Source organism: Haemorhous mexicanus, chromosome 3 (assembly GCF_027477595.1).
Source record: "Haemorhous mexicanus isolate bHaeMex1 chromosome 3, bHaeMex1.pri, whole genome shotgun sequence".
Lineage (NCBI taxonomy): Eukaryota > Metazoa > Chordata > Aves > Passeriformes > Fringillidae > Haemorhous > Haemorhous mexicanus.
Window position 1 is genome coordinate 101,704,367 of NC_082343.1, and position 21,002 is coordinate 101,725,368.

The 21,002-nt window shown below is 40.0% G+C and overlaps 1 protein-coding gene across 2 annotated transcripts in view; it reads left to right on the forward strand.

Annotated features, from left to right (window-relative positions):
• RNF144A (ring finger protein 144A) overlaps positions 1-21,002 on the forward strand; it is a 100,466-nt gene that overhangs the window by 52,718 nt on the left and 26,746 nt on the right. The window contains exons 7-9 of one of the 2 annotated variants that reach the window (XM_059842839.1): positions 589-736; positions 1,989-2,078; positions 5,062-9,910. In XM_059842839.1, the coding sequence (XP_059698822.1) occupies positions 589-736; positions 1,989-2,078; positions 5,062-5,193 (370 nt within the window). In that variant the 3' untranslated portion in view covers positions 5,194-9,910. Of the gene's footprint in view, positions 1-588; positions 737-1,988; positions 2,079-5,061; positions 9,911-21,002 lie in introns of those variants that run through there. The other variant, XM_059842840.1, reaches the window with a different exon arrangement.

Consider the following 21,002-nt stretch of genomic DNA (forward strand, 5'->3'; position numbering starts at 1 on the left):
TGTTAGGAATCTGTCAACAGAGACAAAGTTTACTGAAAGAGCAACATGCACTAAAACCTTATTGCTCTTGATTTGGAGGGAAACTCTTAGGCAGGGTCCTCAAGGAAGGCACAGACAAGTTCTCTGTCCCTGGTGCCCCAGTCCAAAGGAGTGTGGTCTGGGGTTATTGCGCAATCAAGGGATTGTTTCTTCATCCGAGAAAGAAAGGAGAGAAAAGGAAAATAATCTAGATGTACAAAATATTTAGGTGTGAGCTACCTGCTGCTCATCTGGTAAGTTACAGGAAAAAACTCTTTAATATCTGTTAGTATCACTACATAACAAAAAAGCTGGTTTTTACATGATTAAGAAAATATCCTGACTTTATGTAGACACTCTAGTCATTAAGCATATTTCTAAAGATATAGTTGAAAAGTAGTGCACAGCATAATATCTGAATAATAAAACCACTTGAATTCCTAAATCTCTAGTAATTTCTCTTTTTTTAAGCAAAAAAAGCAGGCTTGCCTTCATAGCACAGTTCTTAGACAATCTTTTCTAAACTGAACGTGGTCATGCATTTTACTAATTTCTCACTCTCTCCCACAGTTCAGTTTTCAAAGTGGAAGATGATGATGCTCCGATCAAACGCTGTCCAAAGTGTAAAGTTTACATTGAACGAGATGAAGGCTGTGCCCAAATGATGTGTAAGAATTGCAAACATGCCTTTTGCTGGTACTGTCTGGAATCTCTTGATGTGAGTACACACTGTGCACTCTTGGCTCTCAGAAGCTTAGAAGTTCATTGCTTTGCCATCCAGCTGTCTCTTTAATCAGTTAAATAAATAGCTCACTAGCTTCTGGCTACAACTCACCAGAGCTGGTGCTGGGAATTTGGTAGGATTTGTATCCTCTGTTTTACTTGTCTGACCTGTGTGAATTTAGCATTTGGTCTGAGTCAGTAAATAATTATTAAAAAGTAAAATCTTAATGACAGTAATTTGTTTACAATCTTTACATGGCACCTAACATGGGGAAGGGTGTTGCTTTTTTTTTCCAGTGATGACTTTTCAATGTTGCCTTTCTTGAAGGCATTACAGTATGAGACTAGCAATGCTCTTAGTCTTAGGATGTTTAACAAACTAGGTGTGGTATGTCACTAGCAGTCTAATTTGTTTACCATTCATTGTATTCCGTGGGACAAGAAATAGATCTGACATAGGAGAAGGAATACGGTGTTCTCCCAACAGCAGGAATTTATTGGTCTATAAGCTGCTACTGTCATATGTTTATATTTTTTTAAAAATCAGCCTGTTATCATGCCCACAGATCAGAGTATATACAATACACAACATCTGTTTCCATGTCATCAGTTTTACTTTATAACTTTGTTAACAATAGTAAAGGAAATTAGGTTCCTGAGAGCTACTCCAACTATTCAAATCTTGTGGTTGTTCCATTTGAATACTTTACTAACAATCCTGAAGTCACAGGCTTCTCACATGCTCTCACAGATAAAAAAAGCAATGTTGCTTTAGAACTAGGCCTGCTATCTTGTCTGCTTTGTAAGAGGCTGATAGAATTGATAGGGATATAATATCTCAAAAATCTGTTTTGTCATTCTGTTCTTCAGCTAGATTAAGGAACCAGCTTTGGGAAGTCTGCAGGACAAGAAGTGATTTTCCTTTGCTCTTGCTATATGTGTGCAAAATACATGCAGTGGTCAGCTTATCTTCTTGGATTCTCTTACTAAACTTCATGCTAGCATTTAAATATGTAGCTTGAGACCCTTTGGGAGAGGAATTTGTTATGTATCTATAACACACACCAAACAAACCTGCTTGTGAAGACGCCTAACTATAAACAAAGCACTTTGGAAAGGTTGGACATGGCCATATCCACTTGCTTTTATGTTCCTGTGTGATTCCTGGGTTTAAGTTGTCAGAATATAGTGTTTTGTAACTTGAAGAACTTCTGTTTATTGCCTACCTTCTCATTTAATATTTGTAGGATGATTTTCTCCTTATACATTACGACAAAGGACCTTGTCGAAACAAGCTGGGGCACTCCAGGGCATCTGTTATCTGGCACAGGACACAGGTAAAGCTCACATCTTTGAAAGCTCTCTACAGGTCTACTACTGTCATAGTGCCTCATTTTAACTTCTGTGCCAAATGGTAACTGATTTTTGTAGCAGATAAAAAGAGGGCAGTAGCTTGGAGTGGAACAATTAGTTCTCCTACAGAAGGCCCTCCTTGGCAAAATGCCTCTGAGAACCAGAAAAGGTATGTTTGCAGAGCCGGTTCAGTGCCAGTCCAGATTGTTCTCACTGAATTTGCAGGATGAACTAGGTTGCCACTGTCAGTATTATTTACAAGGAAGCTCTTTCTGCGAGGCAGTTTTAGCTATGGATCCAGAACTGGAAAGCAATTAACCTGAATACAGACATTATCTTGCTGTGGTCTCTCAATGACTCTTTCCTGTTGGTTGGCTAGAAATAACCCTGGGGGTTTATCAGTAGTTTCAAACACAGATTCAAACTGATAATTGCAGAGAGTGTGGGAATACCTCTTGTAGTCTAGATTCAGTGTTGCTTGACTCAGCAAGAATGCTTGTAATAAAAGAGCTCTCTGCAGCACTTTGATGCATGCAGTATAAATGCTAATGTGTGACTTGGTCCAATCCACCTCCTTTACAGTCAGAGATAGGGGGACATCTGTGTATCTGAGTCATCTCTTCCGAAATTAACTGTGTGCCTGGAAAAAGCTACCTTTGAGATGAGGTACTTCATTTTTGAAGTACAGATTTCTTTCCATGTGAGCATAAACCCCAAGTCTATAGAATAATCATCAAGTCTGGATAAACAGCTAAACTGAAATAAAAGGAGAAGGATCTCACCCTTCTTCTTTCACCCACACCATGGGGTGTCTGAGCTGTGGACTGGCTTTTGCTTGGATTAGCCAATGGTATCTCAGGAGGTGTGTGGGTACATGAAGTTTACTTGATAAACCTGTAGTATAAAGTGATTAATCTGATATTTGGAATCTGTTCTAAGCCATTGCAGTTTGTGCAAATGTGTTTGATATATGGAATGTTTGATGATCTGGTTATTGTTGAGAAAGAAGGTGATAATTCACTTCTAGTCAGGATGTAATTCTGCTAAACCTGCTGAAGCCAAATCAACACTGCAATTGTTTCCTTATATTAGCTTTGAGTAAGTTGTTAAGGTTCTTCTTAGATTTATCCAAAGCAAATTGAGGTGAGTCTTTGGTTTGTTGTTTGTGGGTTTAAAAAAATATTTGTTTTGGCCAGAGAAAATGGCTTGATGCCTAGTAGGGCAGCAATTTCTTCAGAAGAAAAAGAACCAAGGAAAAAGTAAGTAATACTCAGCAGGCAGTTTTACTCAAAAATAAACAACACCCCCCACCACACACACACACACACACTCACACACAAAGCCACACCATAAAACAAAAACAGCAAAACAAAAAAACCTGAAACTTGATGATTGATGGCATATTGAGGTTGAAAGGAAGGTGTAAATAGATGTTTTATATTAATTACCAGTAGTCAGTCTGGTCCATTGAATTGCCAGCTTCTAGTTTGTCTGACCAGTGCACTCAGCCTGGGTTGCAAAGAGCAGCATGGCAGTAGTTGGCAGCTCATGTTTTTTAAAGATGAGAATTTAGTTTCTGGGAAATAAATGCAAAGATTAGTAGAAGTTGCATCAGATTGTCAGCACCACCAAACAAAAAGAGAATGGGTTATGAAACGTGCCCACCTCTGAAGCTGAAAAAGGAATGGAATGGCTGGGGGAGGCAGCGGGGGCTCTCCGCAGCCGGGCAGCAGCAGCCGGGTGCCGGTCCCGCCGGGCCGGGCGGGTGCGCGCCCGGAGCGCTGTCCCACAGCGCCATCTCCCGCGGCTGCCGGCGCTCCGCCCGCCGCAGCTCCGCGGCAGCACGGCCCACCGCCTGTGCAGGATCATCCACGCCCGATTATCCGTGGCCAGCAAAAGTGCTCCTGCATCGTCCCATCTATACCATGGCTAATTTAATGTTTGCCATCTAATTAAAGTGGCCTATCTAGCCCTGACTAGAAGAATCTGTAATGAGTGCTGCACTCTAATTTCATTTTGCCTTTTGCTGTGAGGTTTTGCTGTTGCATTAGTATTCCACTCTTGCCATCATTATTCAAAATTATTCACAGACACTCTCATGTGAATAAATCTAAATTATTCTCTTAAATAATTTGTGGGCATATCATTGCAGCATCACTCTTAGAGTTGCCTATGGCAAATGGGAAACTTTCTCAGGTGATGAAGCTCAACTTGAATGTTTCTTAAATAATTTTCCAAATTTAAGCTCTGTAGAAATTAACTGCTTTGTCACGCTGACCAGTTAGATAATCTATGATCCTCTGCTCATCCTGGGAAGGAGGTGGTCAATAAATGTAAGTGAAAAAGATGCACTTAGAGTTAAATCATTTGCCCTGAAGCAGCAGCATGAGCTCAGGTGTGACTGCAAAAAGCCATTGCATATGCAAAGTCTTCTTATAGCCCCTGATGTTAGTAATCTGTGACTGAAATTCCCAAGCTTGAGTGCATGCTGGTGGGACATTGTGGGATTCTTCCCAGATTCTCTGAACACCACCAACACCTTGACTAATTCTTCTTGAAGCTTTTTCCAGAAAAAAAGGGAGCACCTGAAAGTGGAAGTCTTTTTTGTAGCCTTGATTTCAATATTTAGGATTGGTCTAGAAAAGAAGTAGTGATTTGCTTCATTAGTTGTTTGAGATATAAGAAAACTCAAAAAGGCAAATAGCCCTCTGCATCACCTTGTGTGATAAAACAGGGTTCTGTGGCACAGTTCTGACAGGAGCCATAAGACATGAACATTCACACTGCTTTCACTCACGTTTTCCGGTCTCAGGAGCTGACTGTAGTATACACATGAGGAGTTCTGGCTCTGTTAAAGTCAGTGGCATTTGCTGAGGTGTTTGTGATAGAACAGATGATGCAGTGGTGTAGGAGACACAGAATCTAGGCAATGCTGTCCTGACACAATGCTATTCCTTTCTCTTACAGGTGGTAGGCATTTTTGCAGGATTTGGTCTTCTACTTTTGGTGGCCTCCCCTTTTCTTCTACTTGCTACACCATTTGTTCTGTGCTGCAAGTGCAAATGTAATAAAGGAGATGATGACCCTCTACCTAGCTAGACTGAGGGAAGATTGGACTCGTGACAACATGTTTTGATTTTACTGTTGCTGTTATGTTTCTCTCTTGCACTTACATTGCTGTAGCCTTACTTGCCCCATTCTGCTTTTCGTTGACACAGTCTTGATTCCAGGAGCTGTTGTTACTACTGTTCTGCAGATCACTTGATAACAGACAAGGAGGGTAATAGAAGGCAAGTTTGGTGCTAAAGGGAGACCACAGACCTGGGTAGCTGTCTGAAATTAAGAGGTGATACTGCTAAAAATAATGCAAAAGGTTGGTGCTGCCCTGCTGGTGTACTGGGGACTGTATTGAATGACATCAGCAAACTAAGCTGAAAAAGCCTACAAACTTCTGCATATCTGTTTGCTTCCAAATTTGGCGTCTTATTCCTGCATATGTTTGAGTTGACTATCATTTAAATCAGACAGTCAACTTCGTGTGACTTTATTACACATCTGATTTTGTTAAGGCCATCACAATGTCCTTTTTAGTACCTATTTTTTTCCAAGTGTAACAAAATTAGTAAGGTGCATATAGGCCATCCTATGCCTTTCTTAAAGTTTGGGGAGGATCAGAGGGACAAAGTTAGTCCTGCTGCCTTCCATGAATTTTATAAAGTCTTACAAAAAATTTGTTTGATTAAAAACTATGTTTTAAAATTAATTGATGAAGCTGTAAGGTTGAGTGGTGACACAAACCTATTTAATCAAGTTTCTTTTAAAAATACATTGATGGTATTGCTTACCCCTGGACCACTAGTGTTTTTCTGAATTGTTATTTTTTTGCTATTGTTTAGGGTTCTGCTACACTTATAGGGCTATGTAACTTCTAATCCAGGTATCTTAATCTTTTTATAGATACATAGATAGATATATATATATATATATAAAAAATCCTATTTAAACCAAATGTGTAAATAGCTGTGCTATTGAAATATTTTGGAAATTCAGAATAGCTTGCTTCTGTCTTTAGGACAATTAATAAAAAATACAGGACTAACTGTACTGTTTAGCAGACTTTTGGGTTATCAATGAGTCTTTCCTTTTAAATACAAAAATACATCATGGTTATCCCTGTAGTTAATATGAAAATGCCTGGGATATTTGTGGAAGTTGTGCTTTGCATTTAAACTACTTAGCCCATTTTCAGAGATAGTATTGTATGATATGTGGTGTATTGTGCTAATAACAATACTGTGACAAAATAAGTTTTTGTTTGAGAACTAATCACTTGATAGTTTTGCAGAATTCAGTGCTCTGTTTTCAGGGTAGTAAAGTGTGCTATTCAACGTACTGCATCACTGAGGTTTCTCTTTAGAAATATTTTTTTGAAAACCATTTTGCTCTATTTTAAAGCCAACAAGAATTTGACTAATAACTTCTTGCCATGAAATGTGAAGCACCTGAAACAATGTGTATGTCTGTAATACGAAGGAAAACATACTTTTGAATTGCTTGTGGACTGAAGTTCTACTGCATTTTTTGTTCATCATTTATTTCTGCCATAAGTAATGTACTGACGTGGATGAATATCTTAAAACCAGGATAAATTTACACTGAAAATATCTTAAGATACTTTAATGCTTTTGCTTCTGGCTGCTGTCACAGGCTGGGAATATGTTTTCATAGCTCAGCCATCAAAAAATTACTCTTGATTGGCTTTTGGTTTACACTGTCTATCTGTTAAATAAAAATATTGTAGGGCACAGTTTTGAAAAGGTCAATTTCTTTTTATAAAACTGTTCTCCTCCCTTATCTTCCAAGTTTAGTGCTATCCAAATTCAAACTGTATCTAACTAACCATAGGTTTTACCTCTAGGAGCGGGAGATTGTCTGCAATTCACTTACTTGGTTTGATTTTAATAAGTTTACCTTCTGTAATGTGAATAAAAGGACAGCTTGTTTCCAGCAAATCTGAACGCATGATATCTTCAGATTGTTTATGACAATGCACAGTTCAGCTCTTTTGTTATCTGAGTATCTTTAGTATTTTGACTATCTTGGTTATTAAAAATTGCTTAATTGTTCAAAAATACCTGTAGGGAAAGCTGGTAGTGCATTTGATCCCTGTTTGCCAGCTTCCAGGGGTATGTGAAGCACTGCTGAGTTCACACTGCTGAGTGTGAAGCAGGCAGGGAGGTGCTTCTCTCCCTCTGGCATCAGCTCAGTCCATTTCCCAGAGGGATCCCAAGCCACGCCCCTGAGTTGTCCTGAGTCATAGCTTCACTGTCCAGAATTAGTTGAAACCCTTCTGCAAAGGACAGCTTCCTGAAGGTTAGCTTCAACTATGACCTTTCCTCCCTGGCCTTGTACTCCTGCTTGGCTGGAGAAAAACCCCTGGACAATAGGATGTAAAGACTTCATGGGCTATTAATTTTCTAGCTGGGGTGCTGAGGGGTTTTGCTGTATTGTGGCTGTGACTGATGACCAATTCTCCTACTGGGATCATAGTAAACAGGAGAGATTCACTGGCCTGTGAACAGTATTGAGTGCCCTGGTATGAGGAGGTTTATTTTCTCTGTGCCTTTCTAGAGAATTTATGTCAAAATACAGCAAAACTTGCCTTTTCCAAAGTGCTGTGCAGCCAGTTAATAATCCATGTCAGAATTAATGCATTTCCAGATTTAAAAGAAAAAGATAAATAAGTTATTTGCAAATACAGAAATTTTAAAATGATAATTTATAATTGATACTCACAGGTAACATTATATGCAATCAGAAAACTGTGTCAGTGTATCTCGGATCTCAACATACTTGAATTGCTACTGGTGATTTTTATGACACAGCTCATTTCACATCCCAGCAGTTGGAACAGACTATATGCCTACATATTTTTACCAAATAGCCACCCAGTCTTTTCAGGTTTGTTAAATGTCATTCCATCTGTATTCTCGGGGATTTTTTGCTTGTTTTTATGGTCGTTAATATTATTATTATTATTATTATTATTATTATTATTATTATTATTATTATTATTATTATTATGACTATTATTATTTTTAATGCTGATTTGGTTCCAAAGTAGCAACTTGTGGTGGTGATTTATTAAGTTCAGGGTGCTTTTATGTTACAGATTATGTTGATACTGTGACATTTAATACCCCAAAACTCAATTGTAAATACATAATTTTAAACTCTGACATTTAAACCCCCTGCCATGGGAAAGGGAATGTTTCTTTGTCTTTCAAATGAAAATCTGTTACAACAGTTATGGCTTTTCGGATTTGCACCAGAAAAATAAGTATCACGGCATGATTTCTACTGCATTTTTATGGTTATGCTATTATTTTGGGGGTTTGTATTCCCACAGAATCATAGAATATTCTGATTTGAAAGGACCCACAAGGATCAAGTCCAGCTCTTGAGTGAATGGTGTGTTCATAAATGCTGTTTAATGGAGTTTGTACTCGTGCATCCTCTGCATTTTCTTCTGGGGTATCATGTGGTGTCACATCTAGGGAGTGTGGAGTCCCACTCCAGAGACTGCATCTCCCTAGCCTTGCCATTAGCTGGGCTGAAGCCAGTCCTGAGAGAGATCAGGAGCACGGCCCACTTCATCTTCAATGGTGGTAGTGTTGGGTTTTCCCTGTGACATTGGCAAAGTCACTTACTGCCTTTTATCTCAGTTTGACCATCTTTTAAGTGAATGGACCAGTGCTTACCTCAGGAGAGCTGTTACGACACATTCATTGCTTTTGAAGCTCTTCAAAAGTTTGTGAATGACGAACAATTATATATAAAAGATTACTGTAGTTTTATGTTAATATTTCAGTTTTATTCATGTTGGCACTCATCCTGAAGCCTCCTACTACTGACTTTAGCATGTCAAGAATTTAGGCTACTTTCCCCCACATACTAAGGAGCATGATCTTTCCTCAGATACGCTGGTGCATAAATTAGGCAAAATCCCAAATAACAGCAGACTGAATCAACGCTCAGTTTACAGCTGAGCTCCTGACATGCAGAAAACCATCAAAATTAGTGAATAGTTGTCATTTATGGAGCTGACAGAATAAAATACCCATAGGTGAGAAAAATACTAAGTGTTTTTTAAAAAAAATTTTGTTACGGGCGGGAAGATTAGAATGAAGTTCTGTGCATTTCATCTGCAGACCTTTTACTGTATAGGAATAAATATTTTTAATGCAGGCCATTATCATTCCAGTGAGGTGCAGCATGCATAAACCTTTGTGTAGGTTTGCTTTTTTAAGACCAAAGTTTGTACATTTCATGTACATAATCTAAAAGCCTGAGGAATACAAGTAAATTACAGTTGTTGATGACAGTGATACTAAGGACATCAAAAAAGCCTGCATCAGCCCTTAATTGCTAATGCACTTGTACTAAGTAAGGCATGCTGTTTGTGTTTAGAGCCCTGTGGTCTTCATTATTGCTTTGATTTGTGTATATCTTACAAGAATTCCGGGAACATTAGGTACAGGTACATGGTACATAACTGAACCTTTCTTGATCATTTTATTATGATGTATTTTAAACTTGTATAGGGATAAGCATGAAGGAGTCATGCGTATGTATAAATAATGTATTTGACCAGTGTAAAAATAGTTCTGTTGATGTATTTGAACTGTAAGTGCATTTTGTGCCACTAACACTGTGATGTATAAAGAAGCTGTTGAATGCCTTTTAATGTGGTGTTTTGTACTTTGAATCATATTGGAGAGTTTAATTTGTAATTTCAATAGATATTTTAAATGAATGTGTTTCCTGTGATTCTTCATAGTGGCTTTTCTCTGTGCTTCTCTGCCTCTCAGGCTTTTGGAGAAAGCACAGCCTGCAACCTGGAAACCTCCTGCCACAATTCTGGACGTAATTGTGGTTTCTGCCACACCATCTCCTCTAGCTTAGCTAGAAGAGGGAATCTGAATATCTCTAGGACACAGCTGGATCTTTGATGGGCTGAAGCCAGTCCTGAGAGAGATCAGGAGCACAGCCCACTTCATCTTCAATGGTGGTAGGGTTGGGTTTTCCCCTGTGACATTGGCCAAGTCACTTACTGCCTTTTATCTAAATTTAACCATCTTTTAAGTGAATCCTTGATCCAGCTCCCATTTGTAGTCCATGGATACTCTGGGCAGGTGGACGTGCTGCCCCAAGGATCACTCTGAGGTGTGGGTGTGTTCTTGCACCATGGGTTTAGGTCTGGTGCAGGTGACTGTGAGCACCTTGTACTCCCCCTTGTTGGTGTGGAAGAGAAAATTAATGTTGGGGTACCTGTTGCCAATTCCCTGACTTCTGGGACTCTGGCTGGGCTCTCCCAGGAGGCTCCCCTGTTGGAGGAGACCCTCCTGGAATGGTCTTGTGTCAGGAAAGAGAGACACACTGGATCTCTTCAGGTTCTTGTTTATTGTTACCTAGAGTTTTGCACGCTGACCACACAAGGCTCAGCACACTAGAAAAGCACTGCAAAAATGGCAAACAGCCTATCGTTACAAGGTCTTTTAAAGCTAAACTATCCAATTATGAGCTGACACCTAGATTATTTCCCTTTTAACCCAATACCTGATCCCCAATAACCCGCAAAGTGGACTTTTCCACCCAATTACAAAATTGCCACCCAAACCCATGAAGAAGGAGGAAGAAGCAGCCCGGGATGACACCCTGTGCCCTTCATGTTGCTTCCATCCACTACATACTAAAAATCTTAAACCTTAGATTTCCCACTTAAGTAATGCATCTACACTACTCTCTACAATCTACTTCACACTCTAGTGGATTCTAGTCTATTCTGGAGTTTAGGAAACTTTCTCCATGAATAAAGGTCAAAGTCAGTGTTCCCCTGGGGGTCAGGGCACCCAGAGCAGACAGGGAAGTATTCCTGGTGCCCTGGGTTTCCACAAAGTGAAGCCAAATCTCCTGAATAACTGAGCATATTTAGCTCTCTGACAGTGGTAATGAGTTCTCATGTTCTTGAATCGATCAACAAGCACTTTGGATTTTGCCTAACTGTAATTGAGAATGCAGACTTTCCTTTAGTTCCCACAGTTTATTTCTCATTTGTTAGGATACCATTTGTCTATACCTGTAAAAAAAGAACAGGCATGATTTCTTCAAGAAAATGGTGTGCATAAAGAATATGCTTTCTACCTGACAACTTTAGAAAAAGCCATGTAATAGCTGCTGCTAACTAATTTCTTTCATTTTCATGGAGCATAATGATTTTTCTCTATAAAGGTAAGAGCTGATTAGATATTTTGTTCAATTAATTGGGCAGAAAATAGTGTCTAAAAGCCACAAGGTGTTTTGACTTCTTCTAGGAGCAGGTATTCTTAACAATGATCTTTCTACTTGCTTCTGCTGTTCCCACATTGTGTTGCTTCCCATGAATGGATGTTTGGTGTTGCAGTTTTCTCTTGCAGAGTAGGATTATTTCCCAGTCCAGTGCAATAACTGTGTAGTTTGGTGACCTTTAGCTTCTGGGCAGTCCCTCTATTTCTCTACCAGGTTTGGTCTCTGTTGCTATAGAAGGATTTTCTAACCTGTGCCTTTCAGCTGTGCGACTGGCTTTCTGCATTGCAAGTCTGTCATCAGAGAATGACAAGCACTGCATAAATTAGGTAGAGTACCAGTCATCTGTCTAAAATTAGAAAATTTGAGTTGAATTCTCAAGTGGCAAACTTACAGCACATGCATGTTCTAGTAAACAGTGTCCAGGACCATTCAGTTGCCCTAGCTGAACCACATCCATACTAGTAAGTTCTGTTAGGAGGGACCACAGCCCCAGAATAACTCCTGAAGTGTATTTGGGCATTGGATGGAAGAGTTCTGCTCAAAATCATGTCATTAACTGTCCTGTTATAACTGAAAGATTGAGACAAGAGAATTGCACAGCACAAAACCCTTGTGCTAGTTCTAGCATTCTGCTAGTTTCAGTGGTACTAATGGATTTGGTATTGTGTACACACACATGCATGAGGGATAGTGCTAGAAATTGCCACTACCATCTTGTGAGCACAGGGCATCCGCAGCATCTACAAAGCACCTTTCTTCTTCTTCTTCTATTTTTTTTTTTAATTGAAGATCAGCTGGGAAGTTCCTCATAAGAGATTTTGTGCCATGGGTACTTGACCTGTCAGCACTGCATCTATATCAAAATTTTATGTGGGATATATTGAAACCAATGAAGCTTTCGTTGATTTTGAGAAAGACAGGTAAGGCTATTTGGTACAAGGAAGCCTTTGCTACCCAGATTCTGTGCTGTGGGAACCAAGATTCAGCTTGTAGTATCTGATATCACTTAAGTATTAGGTGTCTTGACATATGTGTGTCTGGCCTCAACTGGTGGTAATTGATGCAAAGACATATCTTTTCTCCCTTCCCGTCCTATACTGCTTTTACTAAGGTGGTAGTCTAGACAAATTACCTTTTTTAGCCTCTAAAGTTGTTTCTCAGGTGTGGGGTTTTTTTTTCCCCATATGCTTTGATGACATAAGTCTAAACTTGTCCTTGTCCAGGCATCTTTTACACGGCTAAAACTGAGGACAACAGTCATAGAGTGCCTTATCACAAGAACTGCTTTCAGACACCAGGTGCAAATCAGAACCAGGTTACTTTGTATTTCCAGATGGCTCTGTGTGGTGTGATGACCATAGCTTAACACATGTGCCACATACAAAATGTTTAGATGCTGTAGATCATACAAACCAACTCACACATGCAAGCAATGGAAATGCACTTAAAAGATTAGAGTCCTTTTGTGTGTGACAGAAAGAACAATGTCAAGTTGTGTGTGCTGTCTGTGAATTTATTCCCATGTTCCTTGTTTTTTTGTTTGGTATTTAAGGCCAAAAATGAATAAACGCTGTAAGCCAAATAAAGAGAGCCCCTGGGAGTAAAGTGTAGGTGTCCTAATTCAGTGCAGTATTTTAAAATCTGGATCTACATATCTGTGTCTAGCTGATGTGTACTTTATTTTTATACACAGCATCTCCTTTAATGTCAAATGTGTCTTCTAGTTTGTGTACTCATATATGACTACAGGAAGAAGAAATTCTATTGCATAATTTTGTAGGAAATGCAATAATTTAGCAGGTTCTGTAGGCCTGACCTCCTCATACCAGTCTAAATTAAAGATGTTGGCTCAGCCATTCCTGAGATCTCACTGCTGTATGCTATTCTTGAGAACAATTACAAACAAGCACACATTTTATTTTTCCCCTCTGCTCCCTCAAAATGATGTTTTGGTGCGTGGCAGAAATACTTGGGCTGCCACAAAATCCTGAGGTCTTACTGTATTTTGAGAATGCCACTGTCATTTTAGGGGTTAGCCACCGGAGAAATGCATGAGCTTGTGCAAAATCGCATTTAAAATTGCCTCGGCAGATGAGCAGAGCGCAGCGTTTCTTTGTTTTCATGCCTGGACTCGTTTTGTTGAAGTCCCATGTAATTGCTACGAGGGGCACAGGTCGACTGCGGGATTCCTGAGTTGGAATAGGGATAAACTCCTGCAGCTGCCTTAGCCGAGTGCCGGGAAGGGCGTTCGAGCAGTGAGCGGTGCTGCCGCCGGCCAGCAGGGAGCAGCCGCCGATCAGCGCAGCTCGGCGTGGGCTGCCTTGCGGGAGAAATCCCTGGCAGCCAGATTTCTACCTCGAGCTTATAAAGTCTGTGTTTCAAAGCCTCCGCAGAGCTAATTGTAAAGATAGGGCTAAAAATAACGATGTTGTGATGGGCCTGCTGACACTGCTGGGGCTGTTCTAGTCTCGGATATTAACATACATTATTGCTCCTGTTCTCTGAGGGTGTATAAACCTTTTCTGACAGGGAAAAAGACCAAGTGTTGAACTTTAAAAAGCAGATATAGAGATGTTCCAGTCTACAAATGTAAAATGAGAGGTGCAAACCAGAGGTCTCTTTCAAAATGCCAAATTCAAAAAATTGATTCCACTGATTCCACTGGGAGAAGAGGGGGGAACACTAAAAAATGTTGGTTACAAACAGAATAAAATTTGGCTAATAATACTGCATCTTCTCTATATTTTATAATGGACGGATATTGCAGCTCAGCCAAATTATTTTCTCTCTTCCTACCCACGCCTGCTGTTGTATCTGTGTTCTTTAATACAGATGTTCAGCAGAAACAATGCAACTGTCCAAACAATAACTCCAGCCATCCATTCAACAGTCAACGTGTTTGGCAGGGGAGGCCAGATGCAACAGGGAAGTTGTGAGTCCTTCTGCCTTTACCTCTCTATTTATATACATTCCAAAGTTCATGTGTCTTCCTACCCCTGCCCTGCCACAAAGTACTTCTGAGTAGATCAAAGTGAAAAGTTGGTTCCTCATATTTTTTGTGGCCTAGAGCTTTGCTTCAGGATCCTGCTAATACTAACACAGACTTTAACTTTTTTTAAAAACGATATAATGTGTAGTCCTGGTTGCTACCATCTCCCTGACAGGATTCCAGGAAGTCCTGGAATTTATGCCAATTACAGCCTGTTAGGGATGTGTTTGGAGCATGTTTTTGAGCTGAATCTGTTTTTCCTTTTCATATCTTTGAAATTTTCTCAGGTGGAGCAGAGCAATTAGAGGATTGAGGTAACACAGTCTGTCTTACCAGACCACTAAAACTTTCCCCCTACCATATCCATGCATTTTGTTCAGCAAATTCTCCCAGCTTTCAACATCAGTCAGGGGGCTACAGACTGAGAATCCTCAGAGTGCAGGATGCCTCCAGCCTTTCAGTGTTCTTTGCAGCTTTTCCTGGCTCCCCAGGAGCAGGGTAGTGTTTCTAGGTGCAGAGTATTGAAGAATAGCCCTTGAAAGACACAAATCAGGTGGGGAAGGGGGTGTGTGCTATCTTGCTGTTTCCCACAACTGGAATCAGAAAGCAAAGACATCTGGAGCAGCAGAAGGGAGAGGCTGTGAGAAATTGCACCTTTCTCTTTGTCACCTCTGTGACTAAAATGTGCATTGGTGCTCAGTGCAATCATCCTTACCAGCAATTTTTATCCTTTCCTTACTTGTGATCTCAGGATGTGCTGCATTGCAGGTTCTGCAGTCAAGGACTAGCATACAACTAAGACTGGGTAAGGGAGGCAGAGGAAAATTGTGACTCAGTTCAAATGTGAGTGCCTTATGTGAGAGCTGACCCTCTGACTCAGCTCCTCCTGCGCCCTAAGACTGAGAGAACTAACCCAGATATTTTCACTGCCATTGTGTTGAGGAAATAAACTGAATGTGAAAAGCTACAGCACCTGTAAGCAACATCCTTTTTCTTTCTAGAGACATCCCAGGGCTCCTCAAACCTAGAGTCCTGTTGGGTGCAACCATCTCTCTTTCATAGCTTTTAACATTAAGCCTGAGAAAACCTGAGCCACGGCATCTGGCCAGAAGCTGCAGGGAAAAGCTGGGGCTGTGAAGGAAAGGAAACTGAGAAATGCTTGAGGTTGCAACAACATTTGTTTTGAATCACAGGATACCTTAATGACCCTTCAGGACACTCAGTGCTTAAAGTATTTAAAGTTTTTGACAGCAACCTCAGATGTGCAGCCTGTCAGCACAGCTCAGTAAGGTTATAGCACTGCTCTTAGCTGGATAGACTATGACTTTCCTTTCTCCAACTTAAATATGAAGCTTGCAGAGAAGCTCTAGCTGCTATCCAGTGCCAGCAAAGCAGCTGAGAGCTACCTGCCTGTCCTTTTCATGCAGCTCACAGCACCATGGAGCACTCCCTAGCAATGGTCATGATTGTCTCTGCTCAGAGATGGCCATCTCCGAACAGGCATGGGCAGCAGCCCGACGGAAATGATTGTGGTGTTTCTTCAAGCAACAGTCACTGGTCTTGCTCAGGAGGCGGTGTCAGGTGGGATTTGCCAATAAAACATCTAACAATGCTCCAATGGAAGGGTTTTGTAGAGCTTTATGTATCTGAGTGTTCAACAACCACATGAGAAGCACTACAAACAAATCTCCTGGATACGAGGAGCACTCAACATGTCGGTAGGGAGGAGAAAACCTTTTTCTGTTAACAAGAAAGTATCATAATCTCTTTAAAAGCCATAAATGCAGTGACAACATGAGGTTCAGAAAAAATTCCATTCTACTCTAGAGTATCTTGTATGTCCTTTGTGTGCAATAGGTTTTTCCACCTGAAGAACCCATTCTCTCCGGGCTTCTCTGAAGAGCTACTGAAAGCTCGACATAAGGTTTGTGTGAAGAGTGTGTGGGTTGTGTGCAGTGCTCAGGCTAATTGCTGCCCCTGAAGCAGCTGGGAGGGGGTGGCCACAGAGGAATAGTAAATGAAGGTAGTCCACAAAGATTAGAAAATGTGATAATCACTTGATTTGTCAGGAGTAGAATCAGGAAATTTAAGCAAATATCTCAAATTCATTATTATTTCCTTCAACAAGCAAAATTTCAAAAGACATCTGGCATGTACCCCTCTCTCACCTTACAGAGAGGAAAACATCTCTTGTGTTACTGCTGGCTTTTGTTTCACTATTTTCTTCCTATTTTAAACATAAGAAGCAAACCCCAAAATTTCAACACGCTCTTGAGTACTGCACAATGCCTGCCTTATTTCTTTTCATGCATGGTGTCATGGCAACAGGAGGAATTCAAAATTAATTATAATCCAGGCAAGATGGGCTCTACTTGTATTATGTTTGATTTAGCTTGGCCTCCTGATTTAATTTTGACAAAGCAATATCAGAGGTGCTCTTTGCTACTACAGATTTTTCTTTGTCTGGTAAAGATCTTGTAGTCATTAATTTGAATATGTAGTAAGCTGCCAATGAAAACTGAATTATTACAGAGAGATGAGACAAAAAAATATTCAAAGGGAAAAGCAGGAAGAGGTAGTAAGTGATTAAGTGAAACAGATCTTGTTAAACTTTAGTAAATTCTAGGAGTAAAACAATGCATGCTCTTTTTAACAGGAACAGCTCTAAAACTATTACTGTTAACAATTTCCCTAAAAAGATTTGATTTATGACTAATTAATCAGATATGAGAATGCATTTCATCTGAGAAATGCTCAGCACCTGCTTTGATATGGTGATGCCTTAACCTGAAAGATACCTTGATGGTACACAAAGGGAACTCAATAAAAATTTAGTTAGACTTTCCAGCCTAACAAGTGTTTTACTTCCTCATTCAAAGTCAAAGTACTAAATTAATTTTTCTCTTCTGCTCTACATTGCTAAAGAGTCATGTATTTTATAGTTTTTACATAGATAGAATCAAATTCAATTTTTAACCATTAGATAGAATTCTTACACCTGGAAAGCCATTTCTGGTTTGCCAGCTCTGGCAAACCTGCAAATCTGTACCAGCAAGTCTATTTTGCACTTCCATCTGCAGGCATACTGTGCATCCTGTGAAGGACCAAATGCAGACTGAGAGATCCTGCAGCAGATTCCTTCAGCCTCTGTTCTTCAGAATGCAGAAATAGTTCTCATGTGATGCATGAGTGACCCATTTATGAGGCAGCTTCTGGAAAATCATGAGAGGTGTAAAGGCATTAATCATAAAGAAAAAGGAGTCTTTTGAATGATAAACATCCGTGTCCGCAAGTTTTCATTCACTGTGATCACCAGAACCAATATTTTTTATAAAAATCCCCCCCCCCCAAAAAAAAAATCAAATCTGAGATATAGCACAATCTTCAGAAGTAGGATTTTGGAATAAATAATAGAGATAATAAGGTGTTGAATTTTATTCTGTGTTTTGTACAAAATATTTTGCATGCAGATTAGTTCCTTTGTGCCAAATCAGTCTGACTTAGATGTTCCAGGTATAAGGTGCCCACAAACAACCTACCATTGACTAAACAGAATATTCTCTTTCTTTTTCTTTTTTTTTTTTTTAATGAGAAAGAGAAATGCTTTTTTTATTGGAATGAAAAACTATATCTGTCTGGGGGGCAAAAAAACCCCCAACAACCTATATTCAGATGTCACAATGCATTTAGTTCTTGACTTAGTGAAGAGTAAAAAAGTTCTTTAACTGGGCTGATTACTCACACAGAAGTTAGGCTCTCAGCAGTCCTGCAGCTTGTGAACATCATTGTTGTTCAAGCCTTTGCATGCAGTGAGAGTTACTTGCAGGACAGTTTGATCCTGAGTTTCTCCACACTTATTTACGTCTGGGGTCTCAACACAATCTCTAGAGCTATTGCACAATATGTGCTGATGACTTGAAATTCCAGAAACTAATGCCCTCCCAGACTGGCATCAGGGATCAGTGGTATTGCATAAATAACCTCTGAATATTGTGACTGATTTCTGTCAGAACAACAGCTAACTCAGCAGCTAAAGAACATATGGGAAAAGTAGCAACAAGCACTGAACAACGTCTTGACATGTCCTCCATGCAGTGCTGAGGAATTGATCCACTTACCAGATGGGAGAGACAAGTCAGGCACGTTTCCTGATTCTCCGGGTCCGCATATGGGGCATCAAAGAGGTGAACTCATATTTTTTGAAAACGGAAAGTTACTCAGTTCAACAGAAATATTTTGGGGTGTAGACACTTCCGCAAGATGCAGGATGAAAATATTCTGGTATGTGATACCACTTGTGTTTCAGGTTTCTGGAGAAATTTGTGAAGCTCCAGGAGGGTGGGTAAGAGACAAGGAAGTAACCAGATTTGCTAGTCCACAGTTACGAGGAGTAGTGCTTTCCTTGTGGCTCTCTTTCAGTGTTTTGAATCTGTACTGCCTGCAGCCAGCACTGGTTACAGATTATATTGGAGGATCTCTAAAATCTGAATTGCTCTAGCATGTTTTCAGATAGTTCCATAACTTGCTATTGCCTTTTATTTCAGATACTGTTTTAAATTACTCTGTTTTATGCATGGTGATAATGAGACCCAGGTTTTGTTCCATATTGACTGGCAAGCAGGCAGCAGTCAGGAGTCCTGATGTATACCAGTGAACCCTTTCTCCTAAAATGCTCCCAAAACTGCCACTTCTGAAAAATGAAGTCCCAGCTAGCAAAAGAGTGAGTCCTTGCAGGCAGCTGAAGAGAGGCTGTCTGTTTAATCCATAGCTAAACAGAAGTGGGAAAGCAGTAGGAGCTCAGCAGCTTCCTGGATATGAACAATGTTATGTCAGCTGAACACTTGGCAAAGCAGATTCATGTGGGGGCAAGGACAAAAGCTTAAAGTATAAGGGGAGAATTGTCCAGCAGAGGACAAGAGGATGCTGTACTTAATAAAAAAAAGGAAACACACCACAGTGTAATTAAAAACAAAACCAAACCACCATACAAGCCCATCTTGCAAATACAAGTGAAAGGAGAAAAAAAAACACCAAATCAAGTAAGTGTAACACATTTATGTGAAAAGACATTCTTTATTTCATAGAATACCTGTGTAAAAAACTATTTCTACTGTGGTTAAAACACTGTCTGTGTAGAAAAGTGTATATCAGGGTTAGTTTACTTGTGCCATGCAAATCTGCTCAAGGCAGGACTGCTGGCAGGACCTTTCCCATCATGGCAGCAGCATTCCCACCTGGCTGAGCACAGACTGACTTGCCTTCCTTCAGCACTCCAACCAGGGCCACTGAGGAGAGTCATTTTTCATCATCCTACTGGGCAAGTTCAAGGGCCTCACCTTGTAATACTGTAATTTTAACTTCTTATAGCTTAACATTTAATGAGAGTTAGATCAGTATAAAGAATGATGAAGCAGTTCCAAAGATGTCAATGGGAAATTCTTCTCAACCACAGGGAATAATACTAAATGAAAAGAGTTTGGAAATTGAGAGGAATTTGACCTTGGCAGAATGTGGACTGAAGTCAGGGACTGGCACCCTTTCAAGGGTATTTTTCCAGTCAGTATTTTTCCTGCCCAAGCTAGAGGTTAAGCAATCCTAGTAGGAAGTTGGTGGGAGCCAGAGACACCATTCTCAACCAAACAATGTGCTACTGATGAAAGGGTCAGACCCCTCAGGAGACAGGGCTGGAAACTGCTGCCTTTTGTAGACTAGACATTCGGGTGGCAGTCTTTGCTGGCCTTGCTGATAGTACCTGACATCTTTCCAAAGAAATCCACTTGTATTCCCCCTTTGCAAAGTTTCTGACCCTGATTTTCCCATCCTTTCTTTCTAAGAACATTTTATTGTATTCAGTGTTGCAAGCAAATACTGAGACCAGTCAAGAAATTGACCCAAAAGGTAAACAGAGAAGTAATTTGTTTTATATTATTCAGCATCTTCTCTTCCTTTTACCTTTTTTTTCAATGAAACAACCAAAACATTAAGTATCTTGAAGAAACTTCTGATTTTTAAAAACAGTAAAGGAATCTACATCAAACAACAGTGATGGCTCTAGTAGTGGTGGCAAAACATGCAACAAAACCTTGCAGTAGCACAGCAAGTTTCCATCCCACTTTAGTCTGGGGGCTAGGATATAAATAGCAACAGTGAAAATGTGTCCAAAAGAAATAAAGATGTACAAGACAGCCTTATTTCTTCAAAATCTTTTACTCTCTTCCTTTTACAGGCAAACATGCAAATTTCCAGCATTTACATTTGGTGGGCTTATTTACTAAATTCTGCAAAATTATTCATTCATTCCTTTCACAAAGCTGTAATAAGGAGCCCAAAACTGAGTTTCTTACACTGATTCTCACATTTTTTATCTCACCCAAACTGGATGTCTGTGATTTAGAGCTACACAGCAAAACCTCCTATTACATCCAACAGAAAGAAACAGTTCCCTCCAGAGGAGGCTTACCTCACAAGTTATTCAAGTGTGTCTAAGTTAGTATCTAAGAAAAGTAAGATGAGTTTAAATGCTCCCTCTCTCAGTCCACTGCTGTTGAAGAACCATAGGGGTGGTTTCCCA